This window comes from Manacus candei, unplaced genomic scaffold (assembly GCF_025592945.1).
Source record: "Manacus candei isolate 608988 ecotype Guabito, Panama unplaced genomic scaffold, ASM2559294v1 h1tg000071l, whole genome shotgun sequence".
Taxonomy (NCBI): domain Eukaryota; kingdom Metazoa; phylum Chordata; class Aves; order Passeriformes; family Pipridae; genus Manacus; species Manacus candei.
In genome coordinates, this window is record NW_026138119.1 from 11,075,620 (window position 1) to 11,094,521 (window position 18,902).

Below are 18,902 nucleotides of genomic sequence, written 5' to 3' on the forward strand. Positions count from 1 at the left end.
GCCCCTTTGGGGAATAAAAGCCATTGTCACATGAACAGGGGCAGTCTGGCAGGCTGTGCATGCTTCAGTGCCCCATGATATCGCTAAGTCTCAGCAGAAATCACATTCAGGGCCCTGTCAGCTTTGATTAGCGGGGTCTCATGACTTAATGTGCTGCGATATTTCATGTCTAAGGGTGGCGGCTGTCTTTCTGGGGGATGAATGCCCTCTATTGTCCACTGAGTTATTTTATTTACATTTTTTAAACAGCTTATAAAGGTAAAAAGATAGCTGTGCTTAAAGAAAAAAATCAAATTCCTTTGCTTCTGGATCAGCAGTGAGTGCTGCTCGGGTCAGATACAGTGAAACTTGTTTTCACAGTCAGCATCAAAGTTCTCGTCTTGTTTAACAGCTTTATAGTAAATTCTGAACAGGTGGCAGTGGAGCTGGGTTTAGGAAGGAAACAATAAATAATCTTTTTAGCCTCTGACAACCAGAAATATTCTTGGGCCTGAGAGACCTCCCACTCCAGCCTCTCTGTGTCGGTGATTCGCAGCATTTCTCTCCCCTTCATCACTTTGCTTCTTAAACAAGAATACTGGATGAAGCTGGTAGCGTTTTGTTTTTAAGAGGCTTTTTGGTTGCTGTCCATTCAGATTTCTCTGTTTTCAAAAGCAGAGTATATTTTCTTTACTAATGTTTCATCCATTAATTTCTACATATAAGGAAGCATCATTCCATATGTGAAATTTGATTAATGTTTGCTCTTTCAATTAAGATAATGTGGGTTATCTATTAGAGTTCAGTAATTAAAATTTGCCATAAAATATATTGGAGTACCCAGAGAAAAAGCTGTTTAGACACAGAATTTCAAGTTTTTGTCAGCAATACGTACTCCTGCAGATGTAATAGAAAGGGGGATGGTTGACCAGAGTTAAACTTAAAGGAGCACAAATACTCAAAGGTGTAACAATGACCAGTTCAATCCCCACCATGACCTTCACTTTCAGTGCTATGATGCTTTGAACACCAAGTTAGGGATATTGGTGTTTGTAGTCCTACTTCATACGTAGTGCTGGAGTGCCCACAATGTATCGTTGCAGATCTGTCAGTAGAGATCAGTGTTAGCATTGATCAGATTCTGGATTCCTTCACTCTGACTTTTTTTGAGCTGTTCTCAGGCCAGGGAAATGTCTCTGATACTGCTGCTTCCCTCCATTCACCACCTTAATTATACAAAGGCTTGTTCAACTTTTGCTGTGTTTTAAAGCATGTGCATTTGACTTTCCTTGTTTCTTTTAAATTGAGAACTATAATGGATAGGAAAACTAAGGAAAATGTTACAGCAGTTTTTTCTGACTTAAAGATGATGATGTTAGTCTCAACAGTTTTTTCCTATTAACTTGCTCTGCTGCTCAAGGACAGCTTTACTGGCAGTTTCCTGCCAGATGATGCCCCTCCAGAGCAGAGGGAGCCAAACCCACAGGCCATGCATGGGCCACTGCCACCTGCTCCCGACCCTGCAGCTTTGGGAGTGGCTCTGCTCTTGGCCTCTGCCTGGGGAATGGCGGGGAAGGAGCTTGAACGATGCTGGGAAATCGTAAATGAGATGGTAGTGCTCTCCTCCTCCTGCCAGCACTTCTGGGCTCTGGGAGAAGCCAGGAGGATGAGCAGCAGATCCAACCGTGCAGAGAATGTGGATCTGGGAAGGTGGGTGGCCTGAGCCCACAGGAGCCTTGGGCAGTGCTCCAAAGGAGTACAGGAGGGGGCACTGACCAGTTAAACCCCATTTAAAACTGCTGAGTGACCTGAGGAAGACAAATCATAGAAGCGTTGGTCTCATTGCCTCCTCCCCTCATCTGTGCACAGGCATATTCCAACCTTGACTTTTACTTCTCCACCTACTCCTTCATGGTCCTTTGAGAGTGGACCTGAGAAATCTTGTGTTTTCCTCATTTCTGCAGACCTTCTCCTCAGCCAGCTGTGTGTGTCGAGTGCCCTTTGAGCAGGAAGCAATCAACCATCGAACCTGATGTCATACGCTGTGCAGGAATGCACTCAGAACTCCAGCAAAGCTGATGAGCCACAAGTTTGAAATGAGTGATTCCAACACACAAACCAGATGTGCCCAGTGATTAATACCTGATGTGCCTTTTACTCAGTTATTTCTGCCATTATCCAAACTTTGATCACTGTGATTTTCCTGGAGGTGACGTTGGATCCTCCTCTGCAAAGTCTGGTTCTGTTGTTTGGTTTATTCTATGGGTTTTCAGAAATTCATTTGCCTTTGGTTCAGAAATAGTGCACTAAGTCAGGCACAGACTTATTTACCCTTGTGCTGTCCCAGCTTGCAAGCAGAGCTAAGTAACACAGGAGTCATCAGAAACCACTGGTATCTGTCGTGCATCACCACTCCAAGCAGTTCTACTGAAGAGGTTATTCTTCTGATGTGAACCCCACTGTGGGAAAATTGCCTAAATTGTCAGTGTAGACACCACCCAAGTGCACATGCCCTTGCAGATAAGATCTTGTGTGGCTTCCTGCACCTCATGCTGTACGTGGAAAGAATAGTCATTTTTAGATGAGACAGAGCCAATTGCATTCAAAACAAGGCGAGAGGATCAGCTGTTGGTGCAGGGTGCTCTGGGCCGTGCACTCACCTCGAAACACTCCCCACTTTCCCATGCTCTCAGTGTTGCAATCGCGTGACAAGAGGAGTGTTCTGGTGCTCCTGGCTGGGCCTCGACATGTCAAGTTTGGGAAACTTCCCCCATCCTTTGGTCAATGCACCTACACACGGTTTAGGTAGAATTCAATGTGGGTTTGGATCTCCCCTGGCCTCAACCAGCCCTTTGCTATATTTTAGGTGTCTGTCCTTGGGAGACTAAACTGTTGCAAAATGTCCAAATAGGATTTTTGCTTTCACCACCATTAAGTAAAGAATGACCCAGAGCTCCCTGAGGATGAGAAGACTCAGGAGCTTTGGCAGGATTTGAATTAGGTAATGGGCCATCAGCTTTTCTCCTGTACTAAGCAGTGGCTTCATCATGTAGCTCTCCTGTGTACACTTGGGGGTTCAAGGCAAGAGAGGGATCAGCGTTCCCCACGTTTGTTATCACCTGGGGTTTTAGTACAGGTTGAATATTGTTAGGTGCAGCAATAATGCTAATTATTGCTGTTATTAGATTACATGCTAGAAACTCTCTGTGTATGTAATGTATTTTTGTGAAAAGGCTCCTTGTACCACCAGCCCCGACAATAACACGTTCTCTTTGGAGTTTGAGCGTGTGAGTAGACCCTGATAAGCTGCCAGTATCTCAGCATTCCCAGAGCTTCCCCACGTTCCTGCATCCTAACTCGATTTTTTGCTCTTAATGGTCAGCTGGTGAAGTGGGGAGGGGGGTATCTGCTGCTGAGGATTTGTGTTGCCCCGCTGATCCAGCCTGAGGATCTACACTTGGATGAATGGGATTGCCACCTTCCAGCTCCCCTGGCTCACCTTCCAGCCCAGCCTGGGAGTGCAGCACTGCAGGTGGGGAATGCTGGTTCTGGGTGGGGAGGGGGATTCTCACCCGTTCAGTTACAGCCTCATTGAAGTGTTTGTTTTCTAACTACAAAATGAGCCTGCGAATGAGGTGTTGCTTTGCTGGAGATCTTATCAGCTATAAACAGACTGTTAAAAATAGGGTCGTTTTACACAAAACTTGTTTGTGGAGTGAAACAATTCAAAACACGATAATAACAAAACAAAATCTTAAAATAGCTCGAAGTTGAGACCACAGACACAGCTGCCAAGTGCTTTCATCTTTATTACAGTTACTCATATCTCTTCTCTTGCTATTCCCATTGTAAACACGCTGATGTTATCTCTCTTGTCCTCCCTGCTCGGCCGCCAGCCTCTGTAACTGCACCCTGCGATCCAGCCTGGTGCTTGTTCCAGGGGCCCGGGTCATGCTGCTTCTTCCACGTTCAGTTCCAAGTGTGGACAAGGCTGCTGGTGTTCCCTGCTGAGGGAAGGTTCTGCCAGCAGCACTACTGGTGTGGCTGCTCCATCACCACCTTGAGCTGGAGGATGTTAAATTGCTGTTAAAAACCAGCTTATGTAAAGCTTTGGAACAGCTGCCAGAGCAGTGGTGGATTCGCCATCCCTGGAACTGTTCAAAGAACATATGGATGTGGCACTTGGGGACATGGTTTAGTGGTGAACGTGGTGGCGGTGCTGGGTTGACGGTTGGACTTGGTAAACTTAAAGGTCTTTTCCAACCTTAAGGATTCCATGAATCTATGTGTGATCTGCTTGAAGTTCCTCTGTCCTCTAGCCCTGGTGTGGTGGAGCTGGGTCTGCCAGCCCTGGGGTGGGAAGGTGAGGGCTCTCCATGCTCTGGACAAATGAACATCTACACCTACATCTACACCCTTTGGTACAGGGTGGAATATCCAACCAGGAAAAGAGGAAAACCCAACCTGACACCATGCATGTTCATCTGATTAAGTCATCTGTACAGTTAATAGAACTGGAGATAAAGCTCTGCCATTTAGATAACAGGTCTGCAATTAGGTTAATCTGAACATTAAAAAGCCATTAGGGAACCGCTGGATGTTGCACGTTAAAGCTAACGGTGCAATAAAGGTACTCACGAGATCAAATGGTGAAACAGGGTTTGGAGAGTTGCAAGTCTTTTTTTTTTTATGATTTCTTTTAATTCAGCAAACTGAGGAGCTGGGGGAAAAACAAAACCAGCTGCCAAAGCTTTGGAGTCCCAAGCCCCTTCTTCAGGTCCAAACCAGAAGTAGCACCCTTCGACTTGTCTGCCAGTGGAGAATAATCACTCGGTTTGAACTTTGGGATGTAAAACTGATAATTTGAGAGAAAAGGAACTTGATGCTTGTGGAGCAGAGGAGCTATTGGCCTCTAAGAGTTGGAATAGTCTGGAGTAAGAGATTTGGCTGAGGTTTAGTTGGGCTGAACGCTGCTCATGTACCTTTCTGTCCAGTACCCATTTGTAGCAGTCTCTGTATTAATGGTGGTTTCTGCTTTTGTCACTTAAAACTCCTCTCTTGATTTCTCTTTTGAGGATGAAACCTGGACTTTCAGTGTTCAAAAAACCAACCGCCTCCTAAGACCCCCCAAAACCAAACTCAAACCCAAAGCAAACATAAAAAACTGATGTTTTCCAGCTGCTAATTGGGCCAGAAGGATTTAACAGCCGAACTTCCATGATGTGCATTGGTTTTCTGCTTTTGCACACTCAGTCTGTGGTGCAGTGGATGAAACACAGGCATGAATTCCCCAGAAAGTAACATAATCCACGGCTCCTGCCATGAGCAAGGCTCAGATGAGCTGTGAGGTGTCTGTGGGGCTTGGCTGGCTCTGCAGAACATGTGCTGCCAGTGATGGGCTGAGTTCAGGTGTCACTCAAATGCTGGGAGAGATCACAGAAAATGGATTTCAAAGTGTGTGCCTGCCCCCACTTAGGGTACTTTTTTGGTTAAATCTTTCTAGAAAGGTTTCATGCATGTGACGTGTGGTGGTAGGGTTGTGTTTCCTTGGGGAAAGGCACATCTGTTCCTGCATTATGTTTGCTTACGTATTAGGGGGCCTATAAGAAAGATGGGGACAAACATTTTAGCAGGGCCTGCAGGGGTAGGACAAGGGGTGATGGTTTTGAACTAACAGAGGGGAGATTTAGATTAGATATAAGGGATTTTTTTACAGTGAGGGTGGTGGTACACTGGCACAGATTGCCCAGAGAAGCTGTGGATGTTCCATTCCTGGAAAAATTCCACGTCAGGCTGGGTGGAGGCTCTGAGTGCCCTGATCCAGATGAAGATGTCCCTGCTCACGGCAGGGGGGTTGGAACTAAACCATTCTATGATTCTACATTCTAACAAATAACGCAGTTCTAAAATGCAAATCTTTCTCTCAAATCAAAATCCATCACAGAGAGCAGAGAAATCTGTGGAAGAGAAGAGCTTTTCCTCCAAGCCCTACCACACTGGTTTTATCCACATTTAAGTAAACAGGCATTTGTGAACTCGGTGGGTTCCATGTAGTGCTCAGCATTACACACATGCTATGGCAGGGTTAGTGTTTTCAATACTGCTTAGAACCATTCTGGAAAATACAGCCTAACTTTGCAAAGCAGTTAGAAGGACACTTCTGTAAAACCTCCTCATTCCCTTGTTCCCTGTTCAGCACTAAGACACAGAGGTGCTCAAAGGCTCCCTGCCCTTATTACTCCAGTTACTGGCACAATGCACTATATTAAAGCAACCCACTATATGCTTACTCTGTATTTGAGATCCAAGTGTTCTTACACACTTCAGAAATTAGATAGTATTAACTACTGTAAATCCTAGTTGGTGTCTGTGCCTCCCAAGCAATGCACAGTTAGAGCTTCCTCCATTCCTGTAATCCCCAGCTGGGATGGGACGGGCAGTGGCTGAACCAGCTCTCCTGAGCCTGAGTTCCTGCAGTTCAGCCCAGCAGGTTCCTTGCTGCAGAAGATCCTGATTTGGAGGCAATTTGTGAATGTGGTAGGTCTTGGCTTATGAAAGATTTGGAAATCCCACAAAAGGGAGAAATACAGTGCTTCCCATCTTGCTGCCTCTGGTGAACCTTGGTGCTGTCAGGGGTGTGGAGCAACACAGGAACTGGGAAAACTGAAACCTCTTGATTTCAGGGTGTTCTAAATCTTGAGTTGCTTTCACAAAATCCAACTGCTTTACAGAACTTCAGAGTCTCAGAAAGGTGTGCTGGGTCAGGTGTTTTTTACCATGCATGGATAGGAAGTAGCCATCTCAGCTGGTTTTATCCAAGTGCTTCACTTTCTCTCTTTTTGCCTGACAACGTGATCTTTAATTTTTGCTCCAGGAGATGTTGCTAATGATGATATGCAGGTCTGCCATGAGTGTTCTTGTACATTTGGAAGTGGGATGTCTGTGACCAAATGTTTGCAGGATTTATGCTTGACAACATAACAGAAATAATTAGCACATTAAAAATGTGTATAATAGCCCATTTATCCACTGTGGGGTTCTTCTAAATACACAACTTTTTTATTTATATTTTCTAGGCAGCCATACTGAGTATTAAGCTGAAATTACAGCCAGATCAAGATGTGGAGAAGGTGAGTCATTTCCTCTGCAGGCTCCTCTGTCATCAGATCCACCTTTTGTTCAGCAGGACATCCATCATGCTGCCTTTCACTTGAGGCTTTACTTCATTCCCCAGAAGTACCTATTGCATTGATGATGTACCTTTACATCCAGGTTAGGCACAGAATGTATTTCGTTTGACCCCATTCCAGCCTCCTGCCCTGTGTTTCTGGCTGCAGCCTCTGTTACAACAAATCCTTGCTGTGTTCAGCACTAGGGTGGAGGTCAGTGCTTTTGCTGCACTGAAGCTTTGCTAATATTTGCTAAAACGTCAGAGCACTCTCATAGGCAGCACTGGTGGGCTAAGCAGGGGGTTGGGACTTGCTCACTGTGTCTGGGATGCAGGGAATGGGACAGTCTCTGCTAGGATTTAGTCATGGACCTTCTCCGTGCCTTCCGTGGGCTCCGTGGGGATCAGAGGTCTTTTCTTATCCTAGATGTGCATCCCACTGCTGCTCCAGGATAAAGCCAATGTGGTGGAAGATTATGTGGGAGAATATCCTGAGCTCCAGAGCAAGCTCCTGCAGATCCTGGACTCGTGGTGTGAACCTGGTGTCAACATCAGAGACATCACAAGGTAGAAACACTTATTGTCTTTCTGAACAGCCAGGCCAAGGTGCTGCCAGAGCACAGTGTGTTCCCTGGTTGTCTGTCTGCAGTCATGTCTCAGCGTAAGGCAGTGCAAAAGATTGGCTTTGAGCTGAGGAAGGGGAAATTCTGGTGTCTGTGCCAGAGCCTTCTCAAGCACCCCGGCCTGCGGGACACAGGAATTGTTGCTCTTGACAGATGCTCCGTTCCTGCCAGGAGCAGGAGTGCAATGAAACCTGTGCAGCACATCCCAGTAACAGAGCAGTGTCAAAGGGAGGCTGGAGCAATCAGCCTCTTGTGCTCTGCTGCAGACAAGGGTGAGTTTCAGTATCGGTTGTACAGGTTTGGCAGGAAGATAATACTGTGATGAAGTGGCAGAAAAACAAGAGATGCAAGTGGTTAACCTTCATGTCCTTGTCAAATTGTGGTGTGTGTTTTAATTTCTGACTTGCCTCTCACTAGAATAACTCCTGCCAGTCACAGACCCAGCAGCACAGTCAGAGTCACGGTGTAGATGCAATACTTGCAGTCTTAGCTCTGAAAAAGAGATGAGGAGGAATTGCTCACTTTCTTTAAAATGAACTTCTAGACTTGCTTCAGTCATTGACTGAAATTTGTGTGGTTGTACTGTTGGCTTTTTGCTGTACCTTGTCCTTACCAACACCAGCAAACCCCAATCTCTCTGCTGTTAAATATCTGCTATTTGGAAAACATCCTTTAGGTGATGCCACAGATATGTATTTCTGATGTTGTTACAGACCATATCAAGGCTTGTCCAGATACAAACCAGAAAAATTTAACCACAGAACACTCAGCAAGCTGGTCTTCAGGCTCCTGGACAGATTCCACGTAGATCCAGGTACAGGATATTGCAATATATTGTGAAGTTATGTCAGCAATAAAGAACACACAAAGTCAATTTGTCTTCTTCCATGTTCATCAAGGAATTTCTGCTGTCATTTATCTTGGGGAGTTTCAGGGTTTAATTAACGATCCTGAAAAACAAAGCTGGTGAGTTATGGGAATTATCACTTTGTGCTGTCTAAGAATGAAGTGCTGTTGACTAATAAGCTGTTTCTGCCATGATATGGAATAAATCCTGACCTCAGCATGGCTCTGCATAAACACACCATGGTCAGCTCTGAGTTATGACTCCATTCCTCTCACGTAAGAGGCAAGTCATTATTCATTGGGGATCTGTTTTCTTGAGCTACGGGTCCGTCAGCTGGGAGGAGATAACCCTTTGGAAGCAGGAGCCTCAGAGCCCTTTGTATTCTTTGTATAAACTAGGGTTGGTGGTAGGGAATTTTAAGGCTCCTGCAGCCTTAGAAGTGGCACATCTTCTGTCACTGAACAGATCTGCTTCACCTGCAGATATCAGTTACCTAACAAAATCTGCTTTCCTTTGGTTGCTGGCAGGGACTGTTATGTTTCCTTCTCTTTAGGACCTTGCATCAGACCCCTTTGGGTGCACCGTTAGCTTTTACCCTGCAGAGCTTTCCATCATCAACCCACGATATGCAATTCTCTTTTCTTGGACTGAAAGTGTTTTCTAACCACAAATTGTGGGCTTATTACACCTGTCAGGAACACTATTGCATATTAATCTTCCATCTTCAGACTGGTGTTCAAAAGTTAACAAGTTAAACCTTGCAAACCTTCACTGGAGTAGAAGTGGATATAATTAAACATGGCACGTTGCTGTGAAAGCTGAGACATATGGGGGGTGATTTATTTAGAAATTAAAACCTTCCCAGGAGTTCACTAGTCTTCAGTAATTTTTCCTCCTTGACAGGGTTGGGCATTCAGTCAGCTGTGTTGTCTTTGATGATCTGTAAAGGGAGTTGAGTTGTTCCCTTTCCTTATGAAAGGTCTGCCAAGGATATGATATAACAGTAGAGGTGAAATAATATAACTGTTCACATGCAAAATCCTGAGAAATAATAATTAAAGAAAAAAAATCAGGAGAGGAGCATGTAGGTGTGGGTCTCAGGTGCACTCTGTGGGATGCAGTCTGCTTCAACCTGCTGCTGGTTTCTAGATGTTGTAGCTGCTGATAATAATGGCCAAATCTTGCCAGTCCTCCACAGCCGTTCACTGGTGAGGAGGTTCCTTGAGGCAGATACAGATCCCATTCCTGCCTGCACTTCCAGACATTTATCCCATGCAAACTGCAGTGTCCGCAGGGCAGGGTAAAGCCTTGCTCAAGAAGGCTGCTCACCTCTTCTGAAGTGAGAGGGGATGTGGGTGACTGGTTTAGACTTTGGGCAGATAAAAGCAGTGCTGGATGACTGTCATAGTCCCATATGTGAAAAATGGTGTTTATTTTTTGCATAATATCACATGCAGTTATGAGCAGGAATTCACACTTTGCTGAGCTGTGGCAGTCAGTCTCCTTTGAAGTGCTTTGGAAAGGGAAGAATGCCCTGCAGAGGAATTGCTGCCTTAGCACTGGTCATACTGGAACTGAGTTGGAAAATGCTGGTTGCTGGAACAACGTGGCTTTCCTTGTCTTCCCACCTCTCCCCTCCCTTTTGCTGAATTTCTGGGTGTTCTTTCTGCATTAATAGTGGAAGCAGGTCCGACTGTGATGAAATAGTGTGCAAGAAGGCAGCAGACTGGGCAAAGCATACAGATGAAAGAACCCCTCGTGACTCTTGTTCTGAGCAGCTTCCCCAAAAACTTGCAGTGAGGTAGAGCTCACACTTCTTGTCACCCCACCTGGCTGGGGGCTCATCTGCTGCCACAGCTCCTGCTGCTGCTTTCGGTCTCCTCCTCGCTGTGACTCCCCCTCACCGTGGGAGCCTGAGAGCAGCAGCAGAGAGGGAAGTGGCTTTGGTGAGAACAGCTGGAGGAGGATGGGGTTTCTGGGTATGAGGAGGCAAACTTGTGTGTGACTCAGTTCTTGCCGTTCCAAATCGACTTTCAGATTTTACTATCCAAGCTCACTCTTGCCCACTCCCAGTAAATCACACTGAGTGCCAAGCTGAGGTGTCCATCAGCCACTGGAGTCTGAAACACTCCTGGGAGCTGCCAGCCTTAAACTCCAGAGCCGGATAGGAGGTGGCCCAATATAAAAAAAGATGTGGAACCTCAGGGGAAAAGAAAAGCCATCCTCCTTGATTAGTCCTCCTCTGCTTTTTCAGAGCTATATTCCTGTTAACTCACAGACAGAGTATGGTAAGTGGGAGATTTTCTGCTGAGTCCCAGAGGTGTCCCAATAAAATGTGTGTGGATTCCATTTAATTACCCTTATTGGGCAGAAGTGGTATGTGATTGAGGAAATTGAGGTTTATAGAGTCTTTCCTCACACCTGGGTCAGTATGCTCTGGTTTAATGAGCCTGTAGCTTTTTCAAGCTAATTGCATAATACTCTTTGGAGACCCTGTGAGGCTGACTTCACAAACACAAGTTTCAGTCAAAACAGATCTCAGAGGTGAGGGAACAGCCCCTTCCCAAGGCTGCCATGGTCGAATCTGTTCTCTACTGTGGTTTTGCACAGCTGAGACACACAGAGAGCTCAGGGATGTTTTTCATTGACAATTCCTGGGGTTTGAAATAGAAATGATCCCACTCTGAGAAGTGTGATAACCTCAGATATTGGGCTTGGTGCCTCTGTGCCAGTGAAGGAAATAACAGCTGTGTGACAGAGAGGAGACAGATGGGGGCTGAGTGCCCAGTAATGGTGGTGCTTGTGCTGTAGCAGCGTGAGAGGTGAGGTGAGCATCTCAAGGTTTGAATGCTCTGTGTTTTTTACCACAATCTTTAAAAGGTTTTTTAGTATAAACCAAGAGAAATGTTTCTTTTACTTGAGCACCGGGTTATCCGTTTGTTTCAACAAGTAATTTCCGTCTGTGTGACCCCCTTCCCCCACAACACACACATCCAGCGGGGCTGCCGCGCTCCAGGCGGGGCCGGGGCAGCAGAGGGCAGGAGAGGGCTGTGCACAGCCCCACATGTGCCCAGGTGAGGCACAGCTGGGAGGGCACAGCCCCACATGTGCCCAGGTGAGGCACAGCTGGGAGGGCACAGCCCCACATGTGCCCAGGTGAGGCACAGCTGGGAGGGCACAGCCCCACACGTGCCCAGGTGAGGCACAGCTGGGAGGGCACAGCCCCACACCTGCCCAGGTGAGGCACAGCTGGCCCACACCTCCTCAGGCTTGGGCACCTGCACGCCCATGGCAGGGCAGTCACCAGGGGGGCACTTTCAGAAGATGCTGAGTTAAAGAGAAGGGAATTACTCGTAATTCCACAAGAATGCCTTTGGAAGGATGAAATTTCAGCTAGTTTTACCTTTCCCTCACTAAAACAGAGCAGAATGTTTATTCCTCTCCTCCCTTCTGCTCCCCTCCTCTCCCCTCTCTTTTTTCCCTGACTTCCATGGGCTGCTCTGGAGTGTTTTAACTCGGGTGTTCAATACCAGCACAACTCTGCACACCCTGTGCCTGAGGAGAACCTCCGGGCTGGGACATTGGCAGGCAGGAGCCCCATTCCCAAGGCTGCAGAGCCAAGGTGCTGAAGGAGGAGGGGATGGAATGATCCCCAGTCTTTTTTAAGACCCTCAGCCTGAAGAACAGGCAGTAGGATATGACCTGCTCTAGGCTCTGACATGCTGGCCAGGAGCTCCAAGCTTTTTTGTGGAAAAGCTAGCCCCATCCTGGCTATTCTGAGCATGAATTCATCATATCCACATGGTGTCTAAGGGTACACCAGGGCATGTTTTCCTTCAAGTGTAGACTAAACCCTTGTGCTGTGCTCTGTTCTCGCTCCAGGCAGCACAGCCAGCAGGTAGCTCAGGGATTTGAGGGGGAGTCTGAGGCTTCTGCCATGTCACCCCCTTTCTGAGGGCTGTGGGCCCCAAGCTGTGGTGCCACTGAGCATTTAATGAGACACTAATGCATCTCTCAGGCTACAACAAAAAGAGGTTTTCTTGACTGCAGCCCTGTCCTCCCCTAATTCGCATTTAGGGATTAATCTCATAGCACAGCAAGAGCCCAGTGCACAGACTGCTGCTCCTCAGCTTCACCAGCAATCCTTAGCAATACCAGGGAAAGCCTCTGGAGTGTCAGATACCCTGATTTTATCCAAAAGGCTCCTATAGTTTGCCCCCAAACCAAGCACACTGTGTGTGGGACCTGCTGTTCTGCCAGGACAGGGAGAAGGAGTCTCTTTGTGAATGGAAGCTCTCAGGGCTATGGACAGAGAGGATTGATTGGGTCCACGTCCCAGCTCGGGAGGCATTGGCATCTCCTGGGAGTGGTACCCACCCACCACACCTAGAAATATATTGCACCATGGCCACAGGAGACACATCTTACCCATCTTGCATGATTGAAATCAGTGTGGACTGTGGGTTTGACCCTGTGTGACAAACAGATTTCATTTTTACTCCTTCTGGAGTAAAAATGACCATTAACTCTGCCAAGGGCTGGGAGCAGGCTGAGGCTTTGGCCTCTGAATCAGGCCCAGGTGTGAAATGTAGCTCAGATGAATGGTTGTGGTGCAACTGCCAGGTTAAGTGTTAACGTGTCCGAAGAGCTGCTTTCATGGTATTAAACCATTTATATTCCACTAGTGCTCCACAAACCAGTCATGATCCCATTGGACAGACACTGACTAAGAGGATGGTCCCTGTTCTGGAAAGCTTAGGATAAGGTCTTTTGCTCTGACCAACAGGACATTGTTTGAGGTGCAGGAGACCTGGGTTCAGACTCCTGGTCCCCCAGCTGGGTGTTTGACCTTGAGGAAGGTGCTGTGCCCTGAAGTGCTTTGATTTCTGCACGTACAAGGTGCAGATGATCATGAAGGTGCAGGGAAAGGTCTGGCAAAGGCTCTGCAGTGCCACCTGTGCCATCTGTGCCCCTTGGCCAAAGGAGCTCCTTCTGATACTTCTGATCTACTTGGGAATGTGCAACCTGTTACAGACCTCCAAGGTGGGAGATTTACAATCTCCACACAGCTTCTGCCAATTCTTCCCTTGCATTAGATTTTGCTGGGTTGTGGTTGTTTTTTTCCTCCAAAAGGCTGTATGGAATTTCTCTTGCCTTTATAGCTTTTGATAGAAACATGTTTTACTTTGGGCTTCATGATTTTATGTGTTTCTGCTGTTGACTTGTATGTGTGATTCATTTTTCATGTTCTTTTAACCTCCTTCTTGTGACTGAGATCCGTAAAAGCTTTTGCTTTAGCAGTTAAGTCTCTTCACTTCCAATTTTTCCTTTGTCAGCTCTTCTTAACTCCTTTTTCCCTCATAAATGATTTCCACATGAAATCACTGAGTTTATTGAAGTCCATTTTGTTGGTTTTATTTTGTTGTTCTTCCTTTCCTTAAGAGCTTTGATCTCTTCATTTCATTGTCTCTCTTACCAAGTTACCATTCTCCCTCATATTTTCCGTAGAATCTCAGACTGGTTTGGGTTGTAAGGGACCTTAAAGACCATCCAGTTCCACCCCGTGCCATGAGCAGGGACACCTTCCACTAGACTAGGTTGCTCCTGGCCTTGAACACTTCCAGGGATGGGGCAGCCACAGCTTCTCTGGGCAACCTGGGCCAGGGACTCACCACCCTCACAGCCAACAGTTCCTTCCCAATTTCCCATCTAGCCCTGCCCTCTGGCAGTGGGAAGCCATTTCCCCTTGTCCTGTCCCAAGTCCCTCTCCAACTCTCCTGGAGCCCTTTTAGACCCTGGAAGAGGCTCTCAGGTCTCCCTGGAGCCTTCTCTTCTCCAGGTGAACCCCCCCAGCTCTCCCAGCCTGGCTCCAGAGCAGAGGGGCTCCAGCCCTGGGAGCATCTCTGTGGCCTCCTCTGGACTCCAGAGCAACTCCATGTCCTTCTTGTGTTGGTGCCCCAGAGCTGGAGGCAGCTCTGCAGGGTGGGTTCACCTGAGTGGGGCAGAGGAGCAGAATCCCCCCCTGCCCTGCTGCCCACGCTGTGGGATCAGCCCAGGGCATGGGGGGCTTTCTGGGCTACCAACTCACATGGTCAGGCAGGTTGAGCTTCTCATCCACCCACACACCCAAATCCTTCTCCCCAGGGTTTTTCTCAATCCCTTCTCTATCCAGCCTGTACTTGTATTCTTGATTAGTCCTTCTCTGTTTTCTGTAATAAAGTATAAAAAACCAGATTCAAACTCAATTCACTTGTTCCATCAGAATAAAATATGTCACTAGTGCCTTCCAGCATTTTTCCAGTGTATCTGTGTTCCTCTGTCCTTTCCACACAGATAGCTGGCCATTGAAACTCCCAGTTCTGCCAGAGCTTCTGCTTTGGATATTTCCTCTAGATGCTCAAAGAAAAAATGTTCAGTGGATCTTTTGGGTGGCCTGGAGCAGTCATGCCATGGTTCTTTCTGAAGTGCTTTGAAATCTCTGAGTTAGATGGGAATGTTATTAATTTTTACCTTGATCTTATGTTCTTTTTAGCGAGTGTTGCTTTCCATGAGCTGGTGATTTTTCCTCCAGATATTGGGATAATATCCAGAGGAAAGATCACCATATTTATTGGGACAATATCCTGTGTGATAATTGCAATAATTTACTCAGATCCTTGGAGGGTAAGGATCTGTTGTCACACTGTGGAAGATAAAAATAACAGCTTTAACCTTTTGTGTTTGAGATGGAAATGTTTACGTTCTGAAGTGATGCTTCAGAGGACTCTGAGAAGCTGCTGTATCTAGTGGGACATCAACCCATCCCCCTCTGATCCCAGGATCTGGTATCCAGAGATCTTTCTTTGTTCTCCTGGTTAATAATCCTTGGGCATGCCCTGTGTGAGGCATGGAGAGAGAGAAGGAATTGCTTTCTCCCTGTGGACTCTTGTTCAAAGGAAGCTGCAGAAAATTTTCACTTTCCTGTTCTCTGTGACCATTTCTGATTGCTGGTTCTGCTCTTTCTGACTCCCAGTGGGATGGTTTTAGCCACTGAAGCCTCACAGAAGGCTTTGGTTAAGCCTTTCCCTGTTCATGCATCCCAACATCCAGCAGGAACTGACAGATACCTATGCTAATCCACTTCATGTATTTTATCTCCTGCCTTTATCTCTCCTTGCACTGGGTTTCAAAACAAGGCACTGTGTGAAGATCTCGAGTTTTGCAGTTGTAATGAGCCATATCTAATGAAGATGACAGCAATAAAAATATTATCAACAAGTGTGGCTTGCTAGCTCAGCAAAACAATAGTCCCCACCCTCTTTGTGTGGACGCGGAGTCTCTTCCATGGATCTGTGTTTTATCGGATAAACTTTAGCCACAAGTTTACATCCTGAGTAAGTTGTTCACAACTGCTTCAATGACTTAACAACACAGGTTCCAATTAAACCCAGAAGAATGCAGCCTCTAGAGACTGAGGTGGTGCCCGTGTGGGGATGCTGCCTAATTAAAGGTGTGAAGTCATTGACTATGGAGCATATTGAACCACAGGGTGGATCTTATCACTCAGGGGTGGTGGAACCAGAGATATCAGACCTGAGGATTAGCATTGCTAATCACAGTTGAAAGTGTAAATAACAGTTTATAGTTGAGATAAGCTGACAATGTTCTGCTCTGTCCCTCACTGTTCCAAGTGTGAGGGCATCCTGCCTTCCCCAACCCCAGTCTGACATTGGGGAAGGAAAAGTGTCATGTCTAGATAGTAAAACTTCCAGGAAATTTGGCGATGTTGGGTACTTAAATGTCTTTTTCCTTCTTTCAGCCCTCTGCCCTAATGTCGTAAATCAGCGGCACTTGAGAACCCTGAACTACCTCTTTTACAAGAGATTTGTTGAGGTATGTGCTGTGTTGTGTGTGGGGGTGAATGAGGATTTTCATTCCATTTGCATTTTGAATAACACAATTGAGATAATTGAAATGTATCGGTAGTGTATGAGCAAGTTTTTGGTGTGAGTATTATGATATAAAGATGTCTTAGATCTGCCATTGGATCAGTTTGTTCTGTGAGTGAATAGTTTGTATGTCCATTCATGTTCCAATACCTGGGTGTCCTGACTGCTCAGGGCTGGAGCTTCTTCCCCTCAGCTCCCTCAGTGCTCTGGGTCAGGATCAGCTCTCCAGCGTTCAGCTTCCTTCAGCCATCTCAAGTAAGCAGGAACATACTGGATAAAGAGTTTTTGGGGCATTTGTGTGGGGTTTTAAGAACACTAGGTTCTAGACATTCCTCATGTCTGGGTGCTCTGTAGGCAATTTGCTTTGGTGCTTGTGGCCTGGCTGGGATAGGTATGGCCCAAACCTGCCACAGGAGCGTTTTTGTGCTGCCAACCTTGTTACTGTGGAACAAAATGGTCCTATTTTCAGCTCCTGAACCACTCTTTGAACAAACTTTACTTCTGTCCAGCCTCCAAATTCTCTTTCCAAATCCACTGGTACTTGTGCTGGCACTGAGGGGTTGGAGGAATAAGAAAATGCCACTAATTCTTTCTGAGAAGCAGTTTTCTAGGAGGCAGCTTGGAGGTTGACTGTCTGCAGAATGACTTGAGTGTGGTTTCTCCTCCCCACTCATGAGTGCACTGAGCCAAGTCACTGCCCTTTGGATGCTCCTGAGCTCCTGTACTGGGAACACATTTATCTCCTTAACAGGGTGGGTTTGGTGCTTCTCCTGATGGTCTGGCTTTCAGCACAACCCTGTGCCTGGGGACAGATCATACCAGTTGAGAGTCAGATTTATTTTTTTCTGCCTCTTCTGTAAAAAACAGCTCTCACTTGTATCCAGGTGTATCCATTGAACTGTGAAGGACAAGGACCACAAGAGACTGAATATCACAGTGAAATGTTTCCATTTCTTGAATTTCGAATTCTCAAGCTGTATTTGCCAAGCTTGGAGCAGGTTTTCATCTGCAGTTCATAAAAGATTTTCTTCTTGTAGATACAGGAGGTTTTTAGCAGAGTCTGAGCCCAGCAGGTTTCTCAGATGTTCCTACAGGACTATTGATCCAGTCTCCAGAGAGCCAGCATTCAGGGAATGAGCCACCTCCCCTGAAGTGCCTGTTCTGTGTTCGGAAGAGGATTCCTTTTTGCTCTGACAGCAACGGGCAGATCCAGGCATATCTTCTGACCCCCCAGCCCCAGTACTTTGAACATGAGGATGGGGTTGAATGGTGCTGATCTGATGACACCGTTCTGGCACAGCAGGTTCTGCTCCCAAGACCTCCCGAGCCATCAGTGAAGGCTCTGAGCTGCCTTTGCTGCCTGCCAGCCTCACTGCCAGGAGAGCTGGGGAGGAGTGGGCATTCCAGCCTCCTGCATCTCAGATCTTTAGTGCAGATGACATCACTGGAACAAGCTTGGTCATCCACTGGGAGTGAGCAGAGAGCATTTATCCAGGTGTGTTTATTTAGCAGAGTGGAATGGATTCATGATCTGGGGTTCTGCTCTCTTTGGTCTTCCATTTCCTTTGTTTTGGAGCATTTGCTTGATTTAAAATATTCAAGCTGGCCAGTTACTTCCATTAAGGTACATTTGGCAGCTGCTTCTGGACACAGTCCCTTCTTCTCAGAGCTCTTTGGTGCTCTCTGTTTACCATTCTCAGCTGTGTCTGAGCTCTGGCTAAATGGCCCCTTCATCTCACTAGTATTTAAATTACATGCTTGTGTATCTCAGAGCTGTTTTCTTTGAGGCTCTTACTCCATGTTTGCTCTTGTACCTTTCCATAAAAGTGGCACTAGCAATCCCTGTTCCTCTGCCAGCACCAAGGCTGAGGCTCATGGTCAGTCTCATGCAGCCTCTGCTCTTGGCAGAGTGGAGAGTAGATCCAATCCCAAGTTTCTCCCCAAGTTTGGCTCTGAACTACATTAGAATGAGAATATTAACTTATCAGTTTCCTTTCCCAGACCTCATGATTCCAGAGGATTTTTGATGACTTGGCTGTTGAGAAAAGTTTGTATTTTAATATTCTGAATGCTCAGCCTTGCAGAGAGAGGATCCCTGAGATGTCTCCTTTTCCTGGAGCCCATGGGATGGCTCTCCATGGGCTGGCTGGAGAGCTGAACAGTCTGAGGACACATTGCACATGAATTTTTATATCTTACATGCTGTCATGTAACAGTTCTTTTGAGTTACTTTGTCCAAACTGTGTTGTTCTGCTGTGCCCTGACAGCTGAGCTGTCCCGTGTGCTCCAGAGTGCGTTCCTCGACCACTGGTGATGCCAGTGGGTACCATGTGGTGTTCCTTTCTAGTTTGCTGTGT

At 46.5% G+C, this 18,902-nt stretch overlaps 1 protein-coding gene across 4 annotated transcripts in view; it reads left to right on the forward strand.

The window, feature by feature from the left end:
• EXD3 (exonuclease 3'-5' domain containing 3) overlaps window positions 1–18,902 on the forward strand; it is a 297,052-nt gene that overhangs the window by 100,852 nt on the left and 177,298 nt on the right. For 3 of the 4 annotated variants that reach the window (XM_051807943.1, XM_051807941.1, XM_051807942.1), the window contains 4 exons: window positions 7,056–7,109; window positions 7,575–7,714; window positions 8,484–8,584; window positions 16,416–16,489. In XM_051807943.1, the coding sequence (XP_051663903.1) occupies window positions 7,056–7,109; window positions 7,575–7,714; window positions 8,484–8,584; window positions 16,416–16,489 (369 nt within the window). Of the gene's footprint in view, window positions 1–3,361; window positions 3,512–7,055; window positions 7,110–7,574; window positions 7,715–8,483; window positions 8,585–16,415; window positions 16,490–18,902 lie in introns of all 4 variants that reach the window. The other variant, XM_051807940.1, reaches the window with a different exon arrangement.